Raw genomic sequence first — 23,599 nt, forward strand, 5'->3', positions numbered from 1 at the left:
GGAGGATGCTGATCTGGTAGACAGAGTTCTTCCTGGGGCCACCTCTCGGTCCACAAACACGGTGGTCAACTTTGTCAACAGAGACTGATGTCCCTTGAAGTCCAGCCAAAAATCCGTTGCCACTGGTCTCCTGTGACAGCGAAACTAGCGGATACCTTTAACTGAGGCTAGTGTCTGTCTTGTGCAACCAAACAGCCCTTGCTGACTCTTCTGGTTTCAGCAGACTCTGGTGCAACCTTTAAGTGATCAAGACCTTGTGGCTACCAACTCACCAGAATATATGACCCTGGTGCTATAACGATCAGGTAGCCAACTGACTCTTGGAGTCATCCTTTTCTGTCTGGGGCTCAGGGAAGGACTTTTCCTCAAGCAGAGCACCACAGGCACAGTCCTCTCTTTGCTAGCACAGGGGCAGCAGGTGCAGTACTGTCTTTGGTGTAGCATCTCTTTTCCAGATCCAGGGAACAGAAGGCTGTCCCTTAAGTCCTCTCTCCAAAGCAGATGTAATTTTACATGTGGGTGCCAGACGTGCCACTTTTATACCCACAACTTGACTCCAGGGTATGAGGTGACTACTAACTAATGGGCTACAAGGTCCCCTCCTACCAGATGATGACTTCCTGCAAAGTGTGGAACTAGCTACCCCAGTGTGCAACATTCTGTCTGCTTACAAGATGGCCGAAACCCTCTCCAGGTTGGAGCTTGCTAGCCTACTCTAGATGCATGGCTACCTGAGGACTACACATCCATGAAGAAAATGGTTTGGCATCCATTTCCCCCTCTCTATCCAAGACATCAACCTATCTACCAGAACAAAAGAGCAGCCCCTCTTGTGTGTGTGTCCACCATTTGCCCTTCAAAGGCGGCTTCGCTTCCCCTTTGAAGCTCGCCTTTTGGGTTCACTCCCTATGTGGCTTGCTGATAGGGAAATGAAATACACCTCTTCCAGTGGCAGGCATCTATTGTGTCTTTTCCTGAGAGTCGTTTGCACGTCTCCCCAGCAGAGCAGAAGACTGTCTTGCGGCAAGCGTCTATAAATGGTCACTGGAAAACTTTAGGGAACAGAGTGGCAACTTCTAAAGTTGCCTTTTCATAAACAGTTACAATAAATTAAACTTGGACATCAAGTCGGGTATAATGCAATTATTCTTTTGATACCTTGAAGTACCAGCTTTAGTCGTCCCTATTCAAAGTTAGCACAGCTCAGTTGTCACCTTGTAACCCTGTACTTGCCAATGGGGCTACTAGCCTAGAACAGTAAAAACTATTTGGGATTTTTATTGTTAGGGAATATAGAAATACATGTCCTACTTTTTAGCATACAGTAACCCTGACCTGGGGCTAAGCAGGCCTACCTTAGAGGCGACATATATACAGGTACAAAAGGAAGGTCTGGACTTTGTCACCGGTTTAAATGGCAAAGTTGAGTTAGCATATTAAAACTGCTCTACCAGTCTGCAGTGGAAGACTGGGAGACATGCATTTACTCTGTCACACTCATGATGGTATAATATGTGCTGCAATCAATGAGGGACACTTTAACTTACAGACCATGGGTACCCCTAGTAAGTAAGTTAACATATGAAAACTGGGTATAAGCCAATGAAACATCCACTTTTTGCTAAAAAAACAACATCAGTCAAAGACGTGGGGGGTGATCATGCAAAAAGAGGCATTTACTTACAAAAATATGTCCTCAGTAATCAACAGGCAGTAGCCCACTGACTGGTGGAGCAAATAGGAGCAGCACACCGCCGGACTGACATACACAAATAGGCATTACAGGCAATGCTTGCAACTCAAGTTGCAAGCGCACTAATACGTTTCAATTATGTTCAGGCATCGGTTGGCACTGAGGAGCATTTGTTCATCTCAATCCAGGCAGTACCTATAAGACCTTCAATCGGGAGATCTCTGGAAAACTTTATTCCAGGTTATGGTACACACATATGGCCGGATGTAGAAAAGAAATTGTGTGATCGCTAACCCTGGGAACCACAAAATCAGAGGGTCTTGAAAGCCTTTCTGACAAGAGCTATTTAAAGGCATGGGCAAGGTGGACAATTGTCCAGGGCCCTCTCCTTTCAAGGTCCCTTCCCCCGGCAAAGAGATCAGAAGTCCCAGATGTTCCATCTGCCAGGATCAATATAAGCAGTGTGAGTTGGGAAGCTGCATCCGATCCTCAAAAGGAGGCCACAGACACCCGTGAAGAAGCAAGACATCAACCAGTAATATGATGAGTACGAGTGCAAGTACCATTCTTTTTAATTTGTCAACTTGGCATACACGATTCACATAAATTTATTGTGCAGTCCCAGACTGTCCTTACATAACCATTACACTCATAAGCAGTTGGTAGTGAAGAGTTTTAAAAATAATCTTTCTGTCTAATATATCTCTCTTTACTTTACATCACCCTTCTACTTCACTACTCTTTTTCCTTCTCTCTATTCATCTCTACATTTCTCGATTTTCCATCCCTTACCTATGTTCATCTGACCTCTCCACTATACTTCTCTGCTCCACCTCTCCCCATCTCTTTCACATGGTTCTACCTCTCTTTCTAGAACTCTCTGGGCTGATCACCTTTTAAACCTACACATCAACTCTCTCTCCACCTCACCCCACTGTCTACACCTCACTGCTCTCTACCATCTCTTCTTCCTGTATCCTGCCTTCATCTACTTCACCTTTCTCTCAACCTCATTTCTTGCTGAACCTCACCTCTGTATTTTTCCCTTTCTCCATCCTTCACACCTCACTTCCTCATCACTCACTTACTTCATTTCTCTATCTATTTCAGATATCTCTTATTACTAGGGGCGTGTGAAACATGTAATTTGCTTTTGTGTAATTACACAAAATTGTCATTAAATTATGTGTGATTAAGTGAAAAACAAATCCCTAATTTAGTGCAAAATGCATCTCTATACCAATTTTTGATGCAAGGGTGCAATATTTCTTGGCATTATAGGCATTTGAATTATCTGAAAATGAGTAATAAATTGAAAGTTGTTGTGAGTAGGTGGCCCCAAAGACCTTTAGCATGGTACTGTTTCAGACTAACAAAATGTGTTTGGCAGTCGATTCTGAATCGTAATTAAGAGGGGGAGTGACAGCGGTGTCCCCTCCTAATTTCACACCACAATGGTATGCATACATGAGCTGCGATCACAATTGCAGTCGCAAACCAAATATCAGTTATTAAAAGATCAAAAAGGATGGTAACTGATTTTCAAAAGGGAAGATTACATCCCTAGGATACCATCCTCTTTGTGAATGATGTTAGTAGCCTAGAAAGGAGTAGGCAGTGGTCCAAAAGATCATTGTTTCTCCGCCTGATGGTCTCCTTAGTGGTAACCTTTTTTTGGCCATTCAAACAGAGGGATAGTCGTCTGCTTGTCCTTGCAGGCCACTGTCCATGTGTTTGTGGCCAATCATATAGGGTTTCAAATATTCATCTGCCTAATTAGTATTCAGTAAGCTGGTCGCTCGGCAACAGGAAATTTAGCAAGATGACCTAATAGTACATAAGTAACATTGTGAAGACTGGTCGCAAAAAGTCAGTGCCCAGTTTCTTATCAATTTTTGCATTCAGTTGTTTAGTACATTGTGCCCAAAGTTCACTTGCCCCAGAGCCAGGACAAGGGCAGCCTAGCTAGACCTGCAAAAAAGCAGTCATTATCAATTAGGACAGATCCTGCTACATGACCTGGGGCTCTAAAATTCGAACCAATCGAAAGGTCCATTTTAATCCTGGCTAGGTGGCACAATGTCTTGCTAGGAGCCACACTCTAGGATGCCCTTGTGCAAAGCGAGCAGTAAAGCCTAGAATGTGCACTCCCCTCCTCCAAGGCAAGGTGGTTGGGAGGACACATTTCCTCTAGTTACCCGTTGCCGTGGTAGGCATAGGTGAAATATGCCGTTCCTGAAACTTAGACATGGCGGCAGGTGGGGTGGGTGTTTTTTGGTTTGTTGGGGGGGTGGGCGGGGTTAAAACTACCGGCACAGTTATGAGCTGCTCTATGCATTTTGTTTTCCCATTGTACTCCAGTGGGTAAGGCGAGGTTTGGGCATAAATAACCTTCTCCCAGCCCCAAGATAAGGTTCCAGAGGTGGGAAAATATTAAACCTCAATCCTTTGGAAAGGCAGGTGGGTTTTAATTTGAGAGGATAGGGTAGAGGAATATTTATTATTTGCATCCCGGCCATTGTTAGAACTAGGCTCTGCGTGGAACCCCGTAGTACGAACGAAGTCAGGTTGGTGTGAGGGTAAATGACTTTGTTCACTTGTCATCTCTCCTCAGCCTGTCATAGGATCTACAGTGAAATTCTTCATAAGTGGGCAATCCCAAGCCCGAATGTTCATAGATCATGCAGCATTAACATTCCCACTATGCTAATCTTTTTTTCTTGGTTTTTCTTGCAGTCATCTGGTCTGGGGTAAGTTATCTGTCCATTGTGCATGCTGCTCAGTGTTTTATGATGTTTGAGATGATTTTTCCATTTTCATCCAAAGATCGGGATACATTTTCAAAATATATATAAACAATTATATTCACAGTGGAAAGTAACATCTTACCCTATATCAGGAACGGTTGAAAGAAATTTCACCAAACCAAAACTAATGATAAAAAAGTTGACGGGCTGTTAAAATTTGGGAACTTTTATTTGGTATTTTGAGCTTTGTGTGTAGAAACTTTGCTATAGTAAAATATTATAGCCTTAGAACCCGCCGTAGCGGGCTCTACCGGCTATTAAAGGCCCGCTCCCGCATTTAACATGGGAGAGGGCCTTTAATAGCCGGTAGAGCCCGCTACGGCGGGTTCTAAGGCTATTAGAACATTCTGCCACTCAGGGCAGAATGTTCTATTAGATAAAACAAATTCCTCACGAAGACCGAGGGTATTAAAATCCTCTCGGCCTCCGTGAGGCTTTGGTCACAGCTCTTGCTGTGAACAAAGCGAACATTGGAATTTGGCGCTGCGGGCTTTTACCGGCCAGTAAAAGCCCGCAGCACTCCATTGTTTTCAATGGAGCTGCCAACGTTCCAATGTTCTAATATTATTTAGAACATTTTGGGGCCTCCCTGCATCAGTTTTAGCATTATGAATGCTTAAGATCTGAACAGTCATGTACAAAGTGGTCAAAGGGGGATGAAGACTTTAAGGCTGTGAAAATGGGAATTCCAATGAAGTGACTTGTCCATCTTCACTGAGATGCAGCTATTCAAGTATATGCAGGCGCGGTTCCTCCTAAGGAGCGGAGGAGCGTTGCCCCACCTGCTGCAAGTGCAGCAGGCAAACAAATACATAAAATGGTATAATAATGTTATTTTATATCGCCCTCACGCTTACGCTGTGTACAGTGTGAGTGTGAGGGCACGGGGCGGGGCTGCATCCTGCAATTGCAGGTTGACTGGTGCCCCTTACAGTGCACATGTCGGGTTGGTTGCCTGTATAGCTATGGCCAGCCCGACACGCACACTGTAGACCCAGCAATCACAGGGCTATCAAATAGCAGGGGGATTTCTGGCACAGGGCCCCAGCCTCAAAATGAGCACTGGGTTAGCCTGCTACCACCAATCCTGGAGCTGCTCTGATGCTGAAAGCAGCATGAGAGTAGCTCCAGGATTGGTTGGAATCCTGTGCCACTCAGCGGGAAGGAAGTCCTTCTATTTCTGCTCAGTGGATGCCGGGGGAGCTGCAGATATGGTGAGTTTGGTGTCATTCCGTCCTACCATATTTAGGACATCCAGGCCGCTGCTACCTATATGTATTTATAATACTATAATTCTAACCTTAGTACATGGTTGTGTTGAGCCAATAAATGTATGTCACTACCAGATAAATCATTTCGGAAAACTTAATTTTGACTGAACTGCAAGCCTTTTCCTTATACATTGCAAACCTGCTAAATGCCCACGTTTGCATTTGAAATTCTCACCATTATTTGTACTCTTTACATTTCTGCGAGGGCTACACACACACACATGCAAGACTATGAAAAACTGGCATACAACAGAAATCGCTGTAATGAATATGCTTTGCAGACTAGTATTACTATTGTCTCTGATAATTGGTTCAACTATCTCAGATTTTGGATTACGTTTGGTATTGTGTTGTGGAGGGTGTTAATCCTTTCTACCAAGTAAAGCAAACATGCTTTTTGCACATAATGACGAATTTCCAAATTGCAAATTGCACTTTTCCTAAAAAATATTTTCATAGGAGAACTTTTCTGCCAAAAACAACTCTTCTGCTAAAAGTGTATTATTCTACTCGTTTCCCCTGCACGGCTTCCTTTAGCTTTTAGTCTGGACTCCCTAATTGTTTTTCTAAATGATACAGGCTTTATGAACTGCAAAAGGCTTGATAAAGATTTAACAAATAACTTTACAAAGCTGTGGAGGAAAATCCTTTGCAAATTTGCACCAACCCCCCAAAGAAATCTGAGAACTGTTTGCAAATAAGTGCTGCACCTTCAGCCACTCGGTGAGCAAAGGACGAAACTGAGATCCCTATGCAAACAGGGGAATTATTAGTAATGAGATAATTACAGCACCCCTCACAGTTTATCCGCGAAAGAATGGGAAAAAACCTCTGATACATTACTAAATATAGATGAGGTAAGCACCCCTTTTTCACATGCAGTTCCCCATTTTCAGAATGTCAGCTTTAAATGTGAGTTATTTGCTGCACCTAGTAAGTATCGCCCGTGTTATCAGTATTTTCTAGGTGAAGTAAATACTTCATCCCAAATCTGGTTCACTTATAACCAGGCCCTTAGAGTCTTCTAGGGGTTACCCTGCTGAGGACAGTGTACAAGAGAAATCAGGCCTGGTAAGAAAGAGTTAAGGATGATCCCAGATCTCACCCGGTCAAAGATGCCGTTCGTAGAGATGAGTTGGCCGCGTGCGCGGGTGTTGATCTCTAAGGTGAATCTCATGTGTGGCATCAAAAGCTGTAAGAGAAAAAGGGATGAAAGTAAGCGTATAAAAAAAGTCACACAATTAACAGTGCCATTCCTATCCCTACTTGAGAAGTTTGGACCTTGTAAATAACTTACAAGGTCGCTTCTTGTGAATGTATCACAGTAGAATAGATCTTCCAATAATCTAAAGTGAACATCATTTTCTACTTAATGTTGTAGGGTTCCGGTCACCCATCTGTCAACACCATCTCCATGCTGAATGCATGCACAACAGCAGGTTAGTCTAATTTGTGTAAGTGCAAAAATAAATGATGTTCTCCCAGTGGCGTGATGCAGACGATTGGGCCACGAGTTCAAAATATGTAGAGAAGCCCTAAAATTCCTGCCACTCATAGTGTTTCTAGAAGTATGCCACCCTAGATGTCCCTTAATTTCAATTATAATACCATTCTGACTTATTGGCATTCTCTGGGGCATTTCGTTTTAATGGTGACAGGCCTTATGAGCTGGGTACACCCTGCCCCTCAAAAGCTTCAGGAGTGTGTCTTATGTTCTGGGTTTTCGCTACAAAAAAAATTAAGACTGGAGTAAGAACAAGAATGCTCCCATGTGCAGATTATTACAACCTTGCAATATATGTGATCAGACCAGACAAACTAGAGGCAGAAATGACAAAAGCACAGGTCTGCTTTGCTGAAATGCAAGTTTTGATGTGCAAAACCCTCCTGTAGACAAGTACCTTGAAGACGGGGTGCAGGGATGACAGATTGCGCAGGGTGGCCACACAGAGTACCTCCGCGATCAGGTGTGTGTGCAGCAGGTGGGAACTGATTTGGTAAATCTGAAAATCTGCTGTGCGCACCCAGGTCTTCGCCAAGAGCCAATCCAGTTCAGAGTCTGAGGGCAGGAAAACTGGGCTGTCCTCTCCGGGAGACTGACTCAACTGTGAAGGCAACACAAAGGGGAATGATTTATCACGGGAGAGAATACTGGTATAACACACATTGACAGACCGCCTCGCCTCCATCCACGCCTGATAAACAATGTGAGGAGATACCCTCCCCTTAGTAATGAGATACCCTCACCTTACAAAGATAAAGGCCTTGGACTGAGTGCAGTGACAGCATGAAGGTTGGGTGGGGGGGGGAGGTTGTGTTTCATAGTGGCTACAGGAATCTGGAAAGAGAGTGACCAGGAAACAAAATATTGTAAAGACAGATAGACGTTCAAGTGGGGAATGAGAGTTATAGGCTTAATTCAGGTTTAGGGCTTATTTGAGTTGTGTTTGTGGGAATTTCAAGGATCAGGTTGGTGTGAGAAGCCAGGTGTGGAGACCAAAAGCTACAGTTATAGTCTGTGGGTTAGTAATTCTTAATTGTTTGTAGTAGTTTTGTCTTAAAGTTTAGATCAAAATAGGAAACAACTGTATATTTTACCATGAATATTATTTATTGTTCAGTTAATATAAATTTACAATTATAAAATCACTGTTTAAAAACATCTTAAAAGAGGCTCCACGCTTTGCGTGTCTCTGTGGAATCGTCCATTATTACATAGAAAACTTTTAGCACTCCTCAGCACCAAGACCAAGTTACTAGTGTAGACGTAAATCAAACTCTGCCGGCGATACTGTAGCAAATGCTCGGAGAGCAATGCTTAGTCCCCTGACTTGGTGTCAATTTCATCGCACAATAACTACTGAGCCACTAAAGGAAGACGACTGGCTCAGCCAGAACAGGGTTAGGGGAACAAATGCTCTAGAAAAAGTGCCTAGTGCATTAACATGATTACCATCGTCGAGAAAGTACTCAAAGTAAAATGCTTCATACTTTCACTTTCTTTCATCACAGGGAATACCGAGTCAAAAGAGAAACATAACAGGACATAAACCGTAGCAACATAGGTGGTATAAAAACTCTGAAAACAGTCCTTAGTGCTTTGACTTGATTTCACTTCAATCTAGAAAGAAAAATACTCAGCCCAAAAGAGAAAACAAGTCATATCAGGGTCGCTATTGTTAACACTAAGAACAGGGGGAGCAATTTGCTTGCACACAGATGTTAAGAGCCCTACAAGTAGAAAGTTCTTAGTACTTTGATTTACAAACAAAAAACTCCTAATGCTAACACCAAAGGCACCAGAAGGCACTGATGCCAGCTTACGGGTGCTAAAAACCCTGCCAGAGGAAGATGAATAATGCTTACTCCTGACTGGTTTCGTGCCCTGCAAGATAGATAATTACAAGGACCGCTCTATCGTGCACAATATTTACCAAATTAATGTCTCAATTGATTTGCAGGAGAAACCAGATCATACTAAAGAAGAGCTCCTTTATAATTTTGTCTTTGCTAGTTTCGAATCTGCAATACTCATGAACTTAAGAAATGTCCCGCAAAACATTGTGTCCTCTGCTTGAAGACAAGCTATAATCGCTTGCCGACATGAGCGTATACCATTGCTAATGAAGAACGGTCTCCGCAGACCTTTTCGTTCCCTCATTAAAACTATTTTACCAGTTTAGCAATTTTTCAAGAACTAGGCATGCGCTAAACTGGAAAAGTTTAATTCTGTAAATATATATTTTTTAAACTTGGAGACATATTGAAATGGCTAAAAAAAAATTAAAAAGGAGCTGTGTAAATTAAACTCACAATTTTAGAATACCAAACCTTGCATAACTAAGCTGGCAGAATTTTAAAGCCAAAGATGCTGTAAATGTATGAAACAAGAAGGTACGTAATATAATCCCCCGCAAGTAATCCTTTGATGGGTCAAGGGGGAGAAATAAGGAAGAAATGGCACATTGCTTTGCCACATGGCCCTATATCTCTGAAAACGAAAGGCTGATTCATGAAGCTTTTTGTTCACCATGGTTATTTCTTAGGTGAGTAGATAGAGGGATTTGTAAGAATAATTCATAAATTGAAATTCACAAAACTAAGATTTGTGTCTTTCGAAATCTGCAAAGTTCAGTACAATGACATTTCGTCCAGGACACACATATTCACAATTTTCTAATGCATCCAATGCACACAAATCTTGATATTTCACCAGGATGCAGTGGAAATATTTTCCGCATGGCGAGAATAAGAAAAAGTACATTTACAACTTAATGAAACCCAGTGGATTTAAGATTAGACTTGCAAGGGACATCTATGTTTTTTTTTATACATTTGAGTGCCTAGTCTTTGGCCTTTTAGGAATCCCTGAAATTAGTTATTTCAGAAACAAAATCTCACAAGTAAGACCACAGTTCACAAGTGTCCATATTATTCATTCCTCATCCCCTGAATGAACCCAATTCACCGTAAACGTATTTGAAATATTAAATCGAATAAAATTCCAAAAAGAGAACTTGTGCGTGCAAACAAGTGTTCATGTGACTTCAAGATATATTAAATGTTAAATGTTAGTGTAACCTTTTAATTGGACAGTTCTTCAAATGAGGAGCATCAACGTGGCTTCATTTTTGACCCAGCAATGACTGTGCATCCTCAATATGTCTGAAGAAAGCCTTGACACCTCATGCTGATCATTTTAGATGCAGTGTATGTTATAAAAGGCCAACCCTTTTAAAATTAATGATTCCTTGCTATTCAATTGTAATTACCTCCAAATAAAGATGGGGCTTCTGGCTCAGATTAAGAAAAAATATGGAAATCTAATTTGTAACAAAGCTTTCATGCAGGGCTGATAAATTGCATGGTGAAATTTTTAAGGCTTATGGGATTCCACCAGCCACTTTTCCATGGTGTTCTCAGTCAAAGGGAGATTTTGCTCCTTGCCAATCAAAGATCCAAGTTGCAATTTGTTTGTTTAAATAGGTGTGGTAAGGATGATATTCAAACTTTAGTTTATGTAAGCCAGAGATGCCCAATATATTATATTTTCCTACAAGAATGGTGTTTTCAGCTTTGTAAAGAGTTTTTAAAAAAAATTGCAGGCAGTGATCACTGGGTTCTTCAAATGGCATTTACTTCTATTCCTCACCCGAGAACTGCTGTGATTCCTATGGCAATTTTCTTTCCTAAATGCCCGACTGCCAGACTGGATGATAAGTATATGGCTTTATTATTGTGATGTCAGTTTATTGGAGTAAGTCGAGGAAAGTGAGGTTTTAAAATTATATAGTAAGACTATCGTAGAGGTGATAGATTGCTTGACACCCCTAGTCATAAAGTATAATTTCTGTTAAAATCTTTTTTCTGCTGGAAAACAGCCTTCATTTAATAGTCAATGCCAAGAATTGAAAAGAAGGCTATAAAAAAAATGGATGAAATGAAACTGTCTCCACTAGGTACGGAGGAGAGAGAATATTCTAATAAAGTAAAAAAGGAATATGTGGCCTTGATGAGGATTAACAAATTGAATTACTATAAAGCTAATTGGGAAGAAATGGTAAACAGCATACTTACAAAAGATATGAAAAAAATTCTGGATGCTAGTTCATAAGGAATGTAGGAAGGGAACAGATCCAATTAACTGTACCGTTCCGGAGGATGTGTGGATGTCTTATTTGAGCAATATTTATAAGGTCCAGGGAGAGGATCATAGAGGGCAGTGGTCGCTCCAAGGGAAGGAGTTATAGACACTTAAATGAGGACTCCTTAAATAAGGTAACTGCCTCCCTTAAGTTAACCAAAGTGGCCAGGCCATTTATTTTACTTGCGATTATTTGAAAATCCAAGCCTACATGGTTGGCTGTTTTTATTCAAAGTTTTTTTTTATTACAATAACAAAAACTGGAATATTCCTGGATAGCTGGAAAGGAGCAATAATAAATCCAATTAAAGAAAGAGGACCTATTTGACTCCAGAATTTTTCATTTGATAAGTTTAATTGATGTTGGGGTTAAGTTATATTCATAGGTGATTTTCCTGTTCATGAAGGAGTGGATAGAATTGAACAGGCTGGTGTCCATCTAAAAAGGTGGGTTTAAGCAGGGTCATCCATCAACTGAGCATTGCTTTAGCCTATGGGCCATAGGGCAGAAAGCATTGCTGACAACTGGAAGTTTATTGTGTTGTTTTGTTGACTTTCATCTAGTCTTTGACCTAGTAAACAGGAAAGTTCTGTGGTCAAAACAGAGGAAAATGGGAATACCAAAGTGCCTTTTATCTATCCTTGAAGAACTCTATTGGGACAACTGGGCACAGGTGGAGCTGGACCTTATGGGGCCACTTTCAAAAACGTATCTGCTAGATAATGGTTTGACACAAGGGTGTGTTTTGGCCCCTTTGCTGTTCTCCTTATATCTTGCAGATTTGCTTCAAGTTTTAATAGAAAGCAAGGCGTTCGACAAAAATGAGGGTAAGACATATCACATGCTTATTATATGTGAATGACCTGGCTATTGCGGGCTTCCAAATGAAATTAGAAGCATTTAGTACAGATTGTGTGGCAAACAACTTTATGATTCATATGGATAAGACTAAAAGTGTAATATTTGATAAGACAGCTAAGCTATATAAGTGGATTGTAGGGGATAAACTATTGGAGGAATTTACATTATATATAACTTTCCATGCAGTCATGAATGGTGTGACCAATGTCACATGTAGCTCATTATCCAAAACTCCAAGCAGTAGGCACCATCACATATCAATGAATGTGATACATCTGGATCCAATAAACATGATTTAGCATATCTGTCAGTGAAGGCTTGCTTTAGGAATATGATTATCCTGATGCGTAACACCAACATATTTGTTAACATGACAGGTCATTGTATCCTCAACTGTCCTCTAAGTGAAGTTATCTGGTAAGGAAAGAAGCATCCTCAAGGTTCATCATATTCTAATAAGTTACCTCCGTAAGACAGGATTTTACACAGCTGTTCACTACATGAAGTTCCAGCACCATGCTACACTCCCTTATGTAAAACAGGAATAAACTCTCATTCTGCTTAATTTATCCAATCTGTACCTCACTGGGGTATCGCATAGCTAGTTTAATACCACAAAAACCTAAAAACAAAAGATCACTGCTGTGCTTTTGCTAAAGGTGCTCAAACACAGAGTGCTACAAATTAATATTATTTTATAGTATTAATTGCTTCCAAGACTACTAAGGATTGACCGTTTTAACATCATAACAGATAAATCAAAAACATAGTGTTACTACTACACTAAATGAATCCATCCCTCATCAGGCATTGAGGCAAGATTATGACTTCCAGTTCAAGTTCAGGCATCACTTGTACAACCTTTGGATTTATTAGACGCTGTTGGTCCCTCTTGATGCAGATGTCCAAGTACATATATTAAAGGGGCCATCTGGTGCATGATGTCACAGTATATCGCAGAACCCCGCTGACTTCACCCAAAGCAACATTCTAAAATGCTTATTGGTGGTGATGGTTAAGGATGAAGCACTAGGACAAGAGAACAAACTGCTTTTTTCTGAACCCTTTATGGCTGCTTTAATAAACTGATCCTTCGAGCTGGCTCCACGGTACCCTCCAGTGTAAAATACACCACAGACACGTCACTTAAGATTAAAATGGAAACCATCTCCAGACCTGAATTTGTCACTTAGAAATCATGGATTTCAGGTATGTTAGTCTAATTAGTTCAAAGGAAGCAAAACAAGGCTACAACACCCAGAATTCCAATGTTTTGAACTTCACCATTACGTCATGGTTCTTATAATTATATGATCAAGCGTCTTCATTCATGTTCTTTTTATCCTTATTAACCAGGGAGGGCTGGTCCATTTCTACTGCTGAGGTCACTTCTCAGAAATGTGTGTATTCAAAGAGTCAGGACTTGAGGTGTCTCACCTTGACTACCGGCTGTCAGGTAGTCTTGTGACTTTTGAAAATTGTTATACATTGGTCAACAGTCCCTCACGTTCTTTTTCTAAACTTGTCAATGATTGACAAAGATACACCAAGACTCGTCCTTTAAGTCATTCTCTTGCCCATGGATTCTTTCTTAATTGTCATTACCTCATCGCATAGGATTGGTGAGCAGGGAGCGCCGTTTCATGAAGAGCCCGCCCTCAAGTTCTTGCCTGACATGATGATCATCCATCCAGGATGGGGTTTTGTATCCAAAGTTACTTCCCAACTCCACATGGTCCGGATATTGTGCATCTGCCATTTGCTACTACTGCAGATTGACAGGAGTTAGCTCTGCATCACTTGACGTCTACTGAGTGCTGCTAGACCCCACCAGGTATTTCCAGAACTCTGACTACTATTTAAATGCTACAGGCAATCAGGCAGGAAAGCAGTACTCTTCCACTATGTTTGACGTCTGACTTTGTTGCTATTTCCAAGGCTCACGAGAGGCAGGAGTGAGATTTTTTGGGCCAGTGAAGGAGAGATTCACATAGAGCAACAACATTTCTTGACCTGGTGTCAAGGGATATCCATGAAAGATATTTGCATCACAGCCACCTTGATATCCCCCACACCTTCAAGCAGTACTACCAGTTGGCGGTGGACGGTTGTTAGTCTAATGCATTTGGTACAGGAGTTTTACAAGGGGTTAATGTGAAAATGCAGCACTTCTGCCGTCTCCAAGCTCTACTATTGTGTTTTGCTGGCTATGTTAGTGGTTTTGTTTTGAACATCTTGAATATGTAAGGGCTGTGGCAAGGGAGTCAGACATAGTGAAAATCAGAAACATGCTTGCTAAAAATCTTCATAGCGTTGAGCATCTTCCTCGCCACTGCCCTACATTCCCTCTTGACGTCTCCTCTACCCAGGATCTCAGTGGACAGTCTATCTTCGAATCTCCCAACTCAAATGAGCTTAGGGTGACTAGTAAGGCAGCTACAGCTATTCATTCGTTCTGCAGATGAAGCATGTTTTGTATTAAAACCTAAACATTTCACAAGGGAGACTAGGGCTAGATTATGAAGACAACTGATCGGAATTAGGTAATTTATTACAGTGTAAAGTGCAGCTTGCATGGGCCATATTTTATCCTTGTGCTTGGAACAAGGAGGGTGCTGATGCATTAAAATATTTCAGGATAGCTCAGCCTTGAAAAGGCTTGCGGTTGGACTTGGAGCCTTCCGTAGCATATGTCTTGGAGACAAAAGGTTGAAAAGGTACAAGATCATACGAGAAAGGGACTGAATCATTGTGACAGGCCAGGGAGGGGTATTTGTTTGTCCAACAGCGTTGGGCAGGGTTGTGTTTTGATAATGCACCTGTAAATGATTTGCCTGGGAGTGATAGGTTGAGTGTTTGGGTTAGGTTGAGGTTAGGAAAGGCTTGGTCAAGAAGTGTGTGATAGACCCAAGAAGAAGCTAGGAAGTGAGACAGAGGAAAAAAGAAAGTGAGAGAAAGACAGACAGACAGAATGGACTCCCTGGAACCTTACCTGTATGGCTATTGGCAGTAAGTTGCCCTCCACGTTCTGGTGCAAAAGGCAGATGGGTGCACATAGGTATTGTTTCTTTTCTTGAATCACGTTGGTAGGAATCGCTTCCAGAACTGAATAATCTACAATGAAGATTCGCCCCTTCTGCAGAGGAATGTGAAACAGGCATCAGTCAGGGACAAGCATCAAGATAAAAAGAAGTCACATTCATGCATTTACCAGTATGACAAAAATATTGTAAGCTCTGCAGGCAGGGACATTTCAGCTGCATAATTATGTTGACTCCTTTCCAAAGCTATTTGCTTCATGTATTCTCTTGCCTTTTTTGTGCACCTACATTGATATGTGGTCTGGGTACGTAAAGCATTTGTGGAAATCGCAATGAGATATTCTAGCTTAGATGAGAGACAATGGAGACGTTGGACCCAAGCTGGTTGGCAAAAGTGGCCCTCCCTGTGGAGGAGCACCCTCTGCCCCGAGTGGATGACTTACCTTTCTCTTCCCCCATCCCCTCCTGCTAAATTCCAGGTTACTGCTAAGAAAACTGGTCACAAGGCCGACACAGGTACTCTATACTTCATGACAAACTGAATGGCAAATATTTTGCTGGTCTTCTTGCCCAAGAATAGCCTTCGCCAGGTGGGCTCAGAAGACAAATATCCTATTGTGTTGCATTCCATTTGGAGTAGTCAGAGCAGAGTACCTATAAAATCCACGCCTTTCGCAGCATGTGGCAGCCCGCTACTTGCCCTGCCCGTCTCATTATGATTCTCAGTCATACGAGACCTTAAATGTGTATTTCTTTGATTTGTTTTTATTTTATTTTCTACCAATAGAAATATATTCAAATAAAGTAGCAAACAGTCAAATTGTGCAGTAATTCAAAAAGGGGAGGGGGGCAAAATAAAGGGACAAAACATGCATGATGAATACAACCACAATGATCCAATGTTCCACTACCCCATTGGCATGCAAATGTGAAGGTTGAACACAACACCCTTTCAATCTTTATAGCTGATTTTACTTTACACATTCCCTAGCTTAAAAATGGTGGTTTGTCAGTCTTCTAAAAAATGACTATGTGCAAAGATGCTGTTTACCTACAATTTCGCTCACGGGAGAAATGTTCTGTACAAACACATTTTCTCAAGTGAATTTTCCCACCCTGAAAATAGGGTATTTGCACAGTTTTTCTCCTACAAACCTACTTATAGCTGATGTTTTCTACCACTATTTATCACTTTACACTTCAAAATGTAGAACAATCTTTGAAACTTTACCTATTCACTAACCATCCCTCATGAGCCTGCATAACTCTATCATATGACCACTGATAATTTGGAGAAAACTTCAGCCGAAGCCATGGGGTTGTAAAAGACAGAATTAGGGTCGTAGTGTACCCCTCTTACCCCAGGGCTGCATTGTCACTGTACTGTCTGCACTGATCATAGCTGCACCCCTGATCCACGGAGTGAGATACCACCAGACAGGATGAATCATTTTAAGTCATATGCGTTTGCCATTCTTCCAGTAACAACTAATGCATGAATGAGCCGCAAAACACGAAGCAGCAGGTACGTTGCACTGTACTGTATTTGCTGATGGATGAAATAATCGAAGTATGCAGCCATTTTAGGGCTTTCCCCAGAATTTCTGAGTTTAAGCCTATACATGAGAATGTATGCCATTTCAGCACAATAATATGATCCAATGTATTACTTGCTGAGTAAATTATGATTTCCAATATCGAAATTATTTTCACCTTAGAATTGTGTACTCATTATATGATCTAACTTTTTATGGATAAAGTCTGTTTATTAGGTTTGAAAGGCCAATGAAACGCAATCGTCTTACACAGCTCTATCGCCTACAACCGGTGAGCTGGCAGCGTAATGGTATAGTACAGCTGGTGAATAAACTTCAAACATTATCCCCAATGCTAATCCCCTCCCTTACCTCCAGTCACTCTTTTATGAAGTGAAAATATGTGTTGGTGACTCCTCTGTCAGGCGGACGGCAGGGTTCGAGTTCGGGCTGTGCGCTGTCTCAGGTGGTCTCAGGGTGTCACTGGCCTGTCCGGGGGGGGGGGAACAAGTGAGGTAGACTAAGATATTTAAGACAGGTCAGCTCATTGAATTCTGTGGGGAGGATGTTAGTAAGAGGGGCCCAAAGTTCTTGATAGGTGACTTGTTTAAGATCAGCCAAGAATATTAGTTTTTCCATACTTAGTATAGATCAAAATTTATGTAGCCATGCTGTGTAGTCTGGGACCCTATCGGAGCCCCAAAGCAAGAGTCTTGACTGTATCGCTTGGTGGGCTGCTCCCACAGAAAGGGCTATCTTCCGGCCTCTTAGCAACCTCAGGGGTACATACGTGGATTGGACATTCCCAGTATGGTGTATGCAGGGAACCTAGCTATTTCTATATTGAAGGTCTTGCAAACGTCATCTAATACTTTCCCTAAACACAAACTAGCTTGAGGCAGGGCCAAAGCAGTTGTAGTAGGGTGCTCACCTGCCACAGCCTCTCCAGCATTCCCTTTTACTCACATTACTCCATTTTTCAACTTGGGCAGGTGTCAGATGCTACTATGACTCTATTTTGTAAGCCGTTTCTCTGCAGGACAAATTGTGCGCTGTGTGCTTAGCTCGGTAGTATACATCCTCCCATTCTTTGTTGGTAAGTATACAGCCTAGGAGTGCTTCCCACCTTCTCCGCCCAGCTGGTTTATCCTGCAAGGGGGGGTGGGGTAACCTAGCGGGGGGGTATCTCAGAGGTAAGATGTCAATCATCATTCCGCTTGAGAAATATCCACCTCTCAAAGATTGTTGATGGCCTCCTAACGTGTGGTTTGATGGAGGGGTGTGTGACCAGGTGCCTAATATGTAGGTACTGTACGCAGCCTGCTTCTTCTAGCCCGTAGTCTGTCTTCATGAGGTCAAACGGAATGATTCTGTGGACGTTGTACAGACTACCTATTCGTTTGCAGCCCCCCTTCTGCCATCTGTGAAAGCACTCTCCCATTTTCTCCAACCCAGATTTTTATTTCAGGCTTACAGGTAGTCACTGGGGGAGGGAATGAAGTCAACCCCCCTCGAACCATCACTCCATACCACACTTTTAGGACCGTGTTGGTGACAGGGAATAAATAAGCTCTATGCTTACGGGGTATCCAGGGCACTCTCCATACGTCTATACCTGCCACTGCCTGGTCCATAAAACACCAATGCTTTTTGGTAGCCGTTCTACCCCAGTCCACCAATGAAGCAAAGTTGTGTCACTTGATACTATCTTGCAGGCCTCCTTCCTGCGTCGTTCGACAGAGGAGCTGTTTATGCATATGGGGCTTTTCTTATCTCACATGAACTAATTGATCTCTAGTTGCACGGACCTTATGGAATTCATATGGTGTGTCAAAGAAAGTGCTTGACATATGAATAGAAGCTTGTGTAGAATGGTCATCTTTATAGCCACCACCGTGTCTAGCCATGAGAGCCATTTTGCCAGTTCTGTCTGTATTTGCGAGCAGTAAGCGGTGTAGTTGACCGCAGCTGTCATCTGCTGTCTGTGCCAGTTGAACCCCCAGAAATGGGATAGTCGTCCCCGCCCAAGTTATTGGGAACGTGGAGTGCTGGCAGTTATTTTGGTGTTGTGGGGTGGATGGATTAAGAATCTGGGATTTCTGAAGGTTGACAAACCACGACAGGGTCCCAACCTGGTGGAGTACCACCACCAGGGCAGCCAAAGATGTTGCCGGCTTGGTGAGCGCCACAATAAGGTTATCTGCATGTAAGCCAATAGTATGGGTGGTCCCTCTGAAATTGACTCCCGTGGGGTCTGTCTGCTCCCGTGGAGCTAATGGCTCCATGTAGATGGCAAATAGGAGCGGGGAGAGTAGGCACTCCTGCGGTGTCCTCTTTGTATCCTGGAGAACTCGGACAAAACCCTGTTCCCCCTCCCCTGGGCCTAGGGGGGAAGCCATGAATGCTCCGGGGCAATTGGAAGAACATGTCTCCAAAGCTAAAATGTTTTAAGGTTGTGAATAAGAAGGGCCAGTGCACTCTGTCTAATGCCTTTTCTACATCATTAGGAAGCAGCAATGCCTCCATCCTGGACTGGTGGATTTTGTCATTGATAGAGAGCATGTCTTTGGTGTTGTCCTCACAGTGCCGATTTGGAATGAAGCCTGCCTGGTCTGGGTCAATGAGGCTGGGCATAAGTGTATTGAGTCTGTATACTAGGATACTCATAAATAGTTTAGCTTCGACATTAAGGAGGGAAATAGGTCTGTATGAGCTACATAGTGATTTATCTTTCCCAGGATTGGGAATGACGGAAATGGTCACTTCGAGCATAGAATCTAAGTTTCTCTGTGTCTGTGGAAGTATTAAACAGTATAGTGAGGACTGGGGCAAGTGTATGGCAGAATGTTTTGTAAAACAGGGGCAAGGGGGCGGAGTCTGGCTGCCGTCTGAAATGGCCGCCTCAACGTAGAGCTCCGAGGCTCCAGGGGAGAGGGATTACCCAAACAGCTGTCAAAAAGCCTCCTTGGAGTCAGAATGAAAGGAAATATACATGCCATAACAGCAACATAACTCTGAAGTTATTTTCAAAGTAAGAAATGCCAGTTAAAACAGAGTTCTTAATTGAAGCCCTGAAGCCGAGCTACAAATCACCTGAAGACAACACTTTCTGTCAGGACACAGAGTCAGCTGCTGAAGAGATAAGGGGCTTTCTTCTGTTTAGGGAATTAAATAACTGTTGACCTTTGGTTGAACTCTCCACACAGCACAGGGAAGCCTCTGACAAGTCTCAACTCTGAGGTATGTGAGCACAGTTCGGAAAGTGAGTGTTGTACACCATTTCTGCAGCTGAGAGAGTCTGTGAAAGTTACTCATTCTGTCATGAAATACAGCCAGTTTCTTAACAGATAAGTGGAATTCCCTTTCTTGAAAGTTGAAAGGCTGCTGTTCGGGGAAACATATGGACTTTCACTTCTGAGGTATTTCTCTTCATGTGACAGTTTAGAGTCTGCTACGCAATTAAGTAAATGCTGGAATTCCTGTCAGCAGAGGGTGTAAAGCGAATCTGGATAGGCAGGCAAAACATGTGAGCTATTTCTGATGCACTGATTCTCAGGGACACCTGTCTGAAAGCATTCAGTCATTATTTTTTAAAATTATAGAAGTCTGTGGCAAAAACTAATTCTGTCAGGAAACACAGCCAGCTGCTGGTGAGATAAGTGAAAAGGCTGCTGTAAGAGAAGCCTCTGACAACTCTCAACTCTGAGGTATTTCTCTTCACTTAACTGTTCAGGATCCATTACGTGATTATGTAAGCGCAGGAATTTCTTGTCTACAGGTGTGTGGCGTAAATACAGTTTGGCAAGTGAGTGTTGTACACCATTCTTACAGCTGACGGAGTTTGTGAAAATTAGTCATTCTATCAGGAATTCTGCTTCTGAAGAGATATGTGAAATTCCTTTCCTTGAATGTCGAAAGGCAGCTGTATGAGAAGCATTTAAACATTCACTTATGAGATATTTTTCTAAATTTGACAATTCAGACTCTACTATGAAATTACATAAACGCCGGAATTCCTATCAGCAGAGGGGGTAAAGTGAATTTGGGTAGGCAGACGAAAACTGTACAACATTTCTGATGCACTGTTTCTCAGCGACACCTGCTTGAAAACTTATAGCCATAATTTTAAAATCCCAGATGTCTGTCACCATTTACAGTGTTAATATCTACCTCGTTGTGAGTCAATTAGATATCATATTTGATTACTAAGCTGTACTTATTTATTGTCTTCTCTAACATTAAAATATAACAGTATGGCCAGTGGCAAATCTAATAGAAAGCCTTTGTTTACACAAGTAGTAGGGAACACTGTACCTCCAGGCACGTCTACTATTGTCCCACAAGACATTGCTTCTATGGACCTTATTTTAAAAGAGATCTCTGCCGTGGGGCAAAGATTGGGATCTATGGATGTAAAAATTTCAGATCTCGCAACAGAAATGAAGACAATACGGATGGATCTAAACTGTTTTCATACCAAAGTGGAAATTTTAGATCAAAGAACCACTTTTTTGGAAGAGAAATTAGATAATGCAGAGTATTGGGGTCCGGATATCTGGCACCTAAAACAAAAAGTTATAGATTTGGAAGACAGGGCCCGAAGAAATAACATTCGTTTTTATGGAATTCCAGAAAAAATGGAAGTCAATAATGATGTGAAGAACTTGCTACTAACGTTAATACCGCGGCTACTGAACATATCTTTTGAGCATCCTCTTAAGTTGCAGAGAGCTCACAGAATTCGATCAAGAACTTCAACTCTTGAATCTAGACCTCGATCGATTATAGCATGCCTCTTACGCCATGAACAGGTCCGCCAAATATTAACAGCTGCTCGTAAACATGGTCCGTATGACTTGGAAGGCCATAAAGTATTTATTGCTGCAGACTTCTCCACTGAAACCAATGCCAAACGAAAAGCGTTCCTGCAACATAGGCCAAGACTTCGCAAATGGGATATCAAATATGGTCTTTTAGAACCTGCCACAATGTGGATCACAATGGATGGCAACTCAAGGTATTACACGGAGCCTGAGGATCTGGTATGCTTCCTGGACAGTTTGGATGACCAACATATGGACTCAACGCCACTGGACAAAACATCTATGAATAGTCCGCTTCAATTACAGAAAGATCCACAAAGCCATCGCACCGGTAGATTACACGTCCGTACCTTTAAGAAACAGTTTGACAGAAATAAAGCAGTCCACTGCGTAAAGTCACTCACACAGGAAAATCCCAGAGACAAATCGAGATCACCTCTAAAGTCACCCACGTCTTTTAATAAAGTAACTGATGCTCAACCTTCCACTATCACTTCTTCCAGCTAGATGAGTATATTTATACATGCTATGTATTAATATAATGTTATTAGTGTTTTACTACAATTATTAATTCTGATGGATATGATTTATTTCCTATCCTCATATATTGCTGTTCAATAACCATGTACATTTCCTACTGTGTTTGTATTTGCAGATTTTCTCTTGGATAGATTTTATAACTCCATGGAGTGTTTTTTCGTATAATTTATTTACCATGAGTGGTTTTCCTTTCCTCCCCTCCAGAGTCTGGGTTTCGAATTGAGGTTTAGACCCACCGACGAAAGATACATATTATTTGATCTGCAGTGTTCTTTTACATTCTAGCACTTAGAACGGTGTACTTACACTATTCAGAGTTTAGTGTTAACAATATTTTATGATTATAGTTCCACATATTGGTTTCAGGTTTACTATACTCCAGATAGGTTATTTATTTGTATTTTTTTTCCTCCAGTAAGTTCTCATTATCACATTACCATATAATTTATCTACTTCCTTTTCCCTTTTTTTTTTTAGCATTTTGACTCTGTTTCACACAGTACAAATATACTCTAAAATTTTTAGTCTTCATCATGACAACAAGTCCTATGCAAATTGTCTCTCTCAAAGTCAATGGCTTTACTAATTACATTAAAAGGAAGAAAATTCTTTCCTATTTAGCCTCCAAACATACTGACATTGCTCTCATCCAGGAGACTCATCTATCTGATATAGAATCAGAAAAATTAAAACGAGATTGGGTAGGCCAGATACTTTACAGCTGCAAATCCCCTTCTCACATATCAGGAGATGCTACATCCCACACTACTACTAGGAAAAGTGGTGTAGCCATTCTAATACGAAAAACACTGCAATGCCAAATACTTCAGTCATGGTCAGATGAGGATGGTAGATTTGTTTTAGCGAAGCTTAAAGTTGGTAACAATATATTAGGAGTGGGTTCCATATATGCCCCTGTTGGGACTAAAACCCCCTTTTTCCTTCATCTAAATAGAATTCTAATAGAAATGGGAATTTCCAGAATAGTTTTGGGAGGCGATTGGAATCTTGCGCCAGATGTGATCATAGACAGGACAGGTCCCCTGGACACAACTCATGGTAGAGATAGAGCCATACAAGGAGACATCAGAGAAGATCATGGTTTGATTGATATCTGGCGTTTACTACATCCATCAGATAAGGGGTTTACATATCACTCTACAGTACATGATTCCCATTCTAGAATAGATTACTTCCTTATTTCACATTCTATTACACCACAAGTACTAGATTGTGATATTTTTGAAATTGCACTGTCGGATCACGCTCCTATCAGTCTCCAGCTTGATGGGGTCTGAAACGCCCTTGTAGGAAACCATGGCGATTAAACATATCGTGCTACAAACTACCGGCAGAAAAGTCACAATTACAATCACATTTGAC

The 23,599-nt window shown here is 41.7% G+C and overlaps 1 protein-coding gene across 2 annotated transcripts in view; it reads right to left on the minus strand.

The window, feature by feature from the left end:
- LOC138267270 (polyunsaturated fatty acid lipoxygenase ALOX12-like) overlaps positions 1 to 23,599 on the minus strand; it is a 115,455-nt gene that overhangs the window by 17,928 nt on the left and 73,928 nt on the right. For both annotated transcript variants that reach the window (XM_069216129.1, XM_069216128.1), the window contains exons 7-9: positions 15,270 to 15,413; positions 7,673 to 7,876; positions 6,877 to 6,963 (exon numbers count right to left, since the gene is read on the minus strand). In XM_069216129.1, the coding sequence (XP_069072230.1) occupies positions 6,877 to 6,963; positions 7,673 to 7,876; positions 15,270 to 15,413 (435 nt within the window). The remainder of the gene's footprint in view (positions 1 to 6,876; positions 6,964 to 7,672; positions 7,877 to 15,269; positions 15,414 to 23,599) is intronic.

Source organism: Pleurodeles waltl, chromosome 12 (assembly GCF_031143425.1).
Source record: "Pleurodeles waltl isolate 20211129_DDA chromosome 12, aPleWal1.hap1.20221129, whole genome shotgun sequence".
In the NCBI taxonomy this organism is placed as follows: Eukaryota; Metazoa; Chordata; class Amphibia; order Caudata; family Salamandridae; genus Pleurodeles; species Pleurodeles waltl.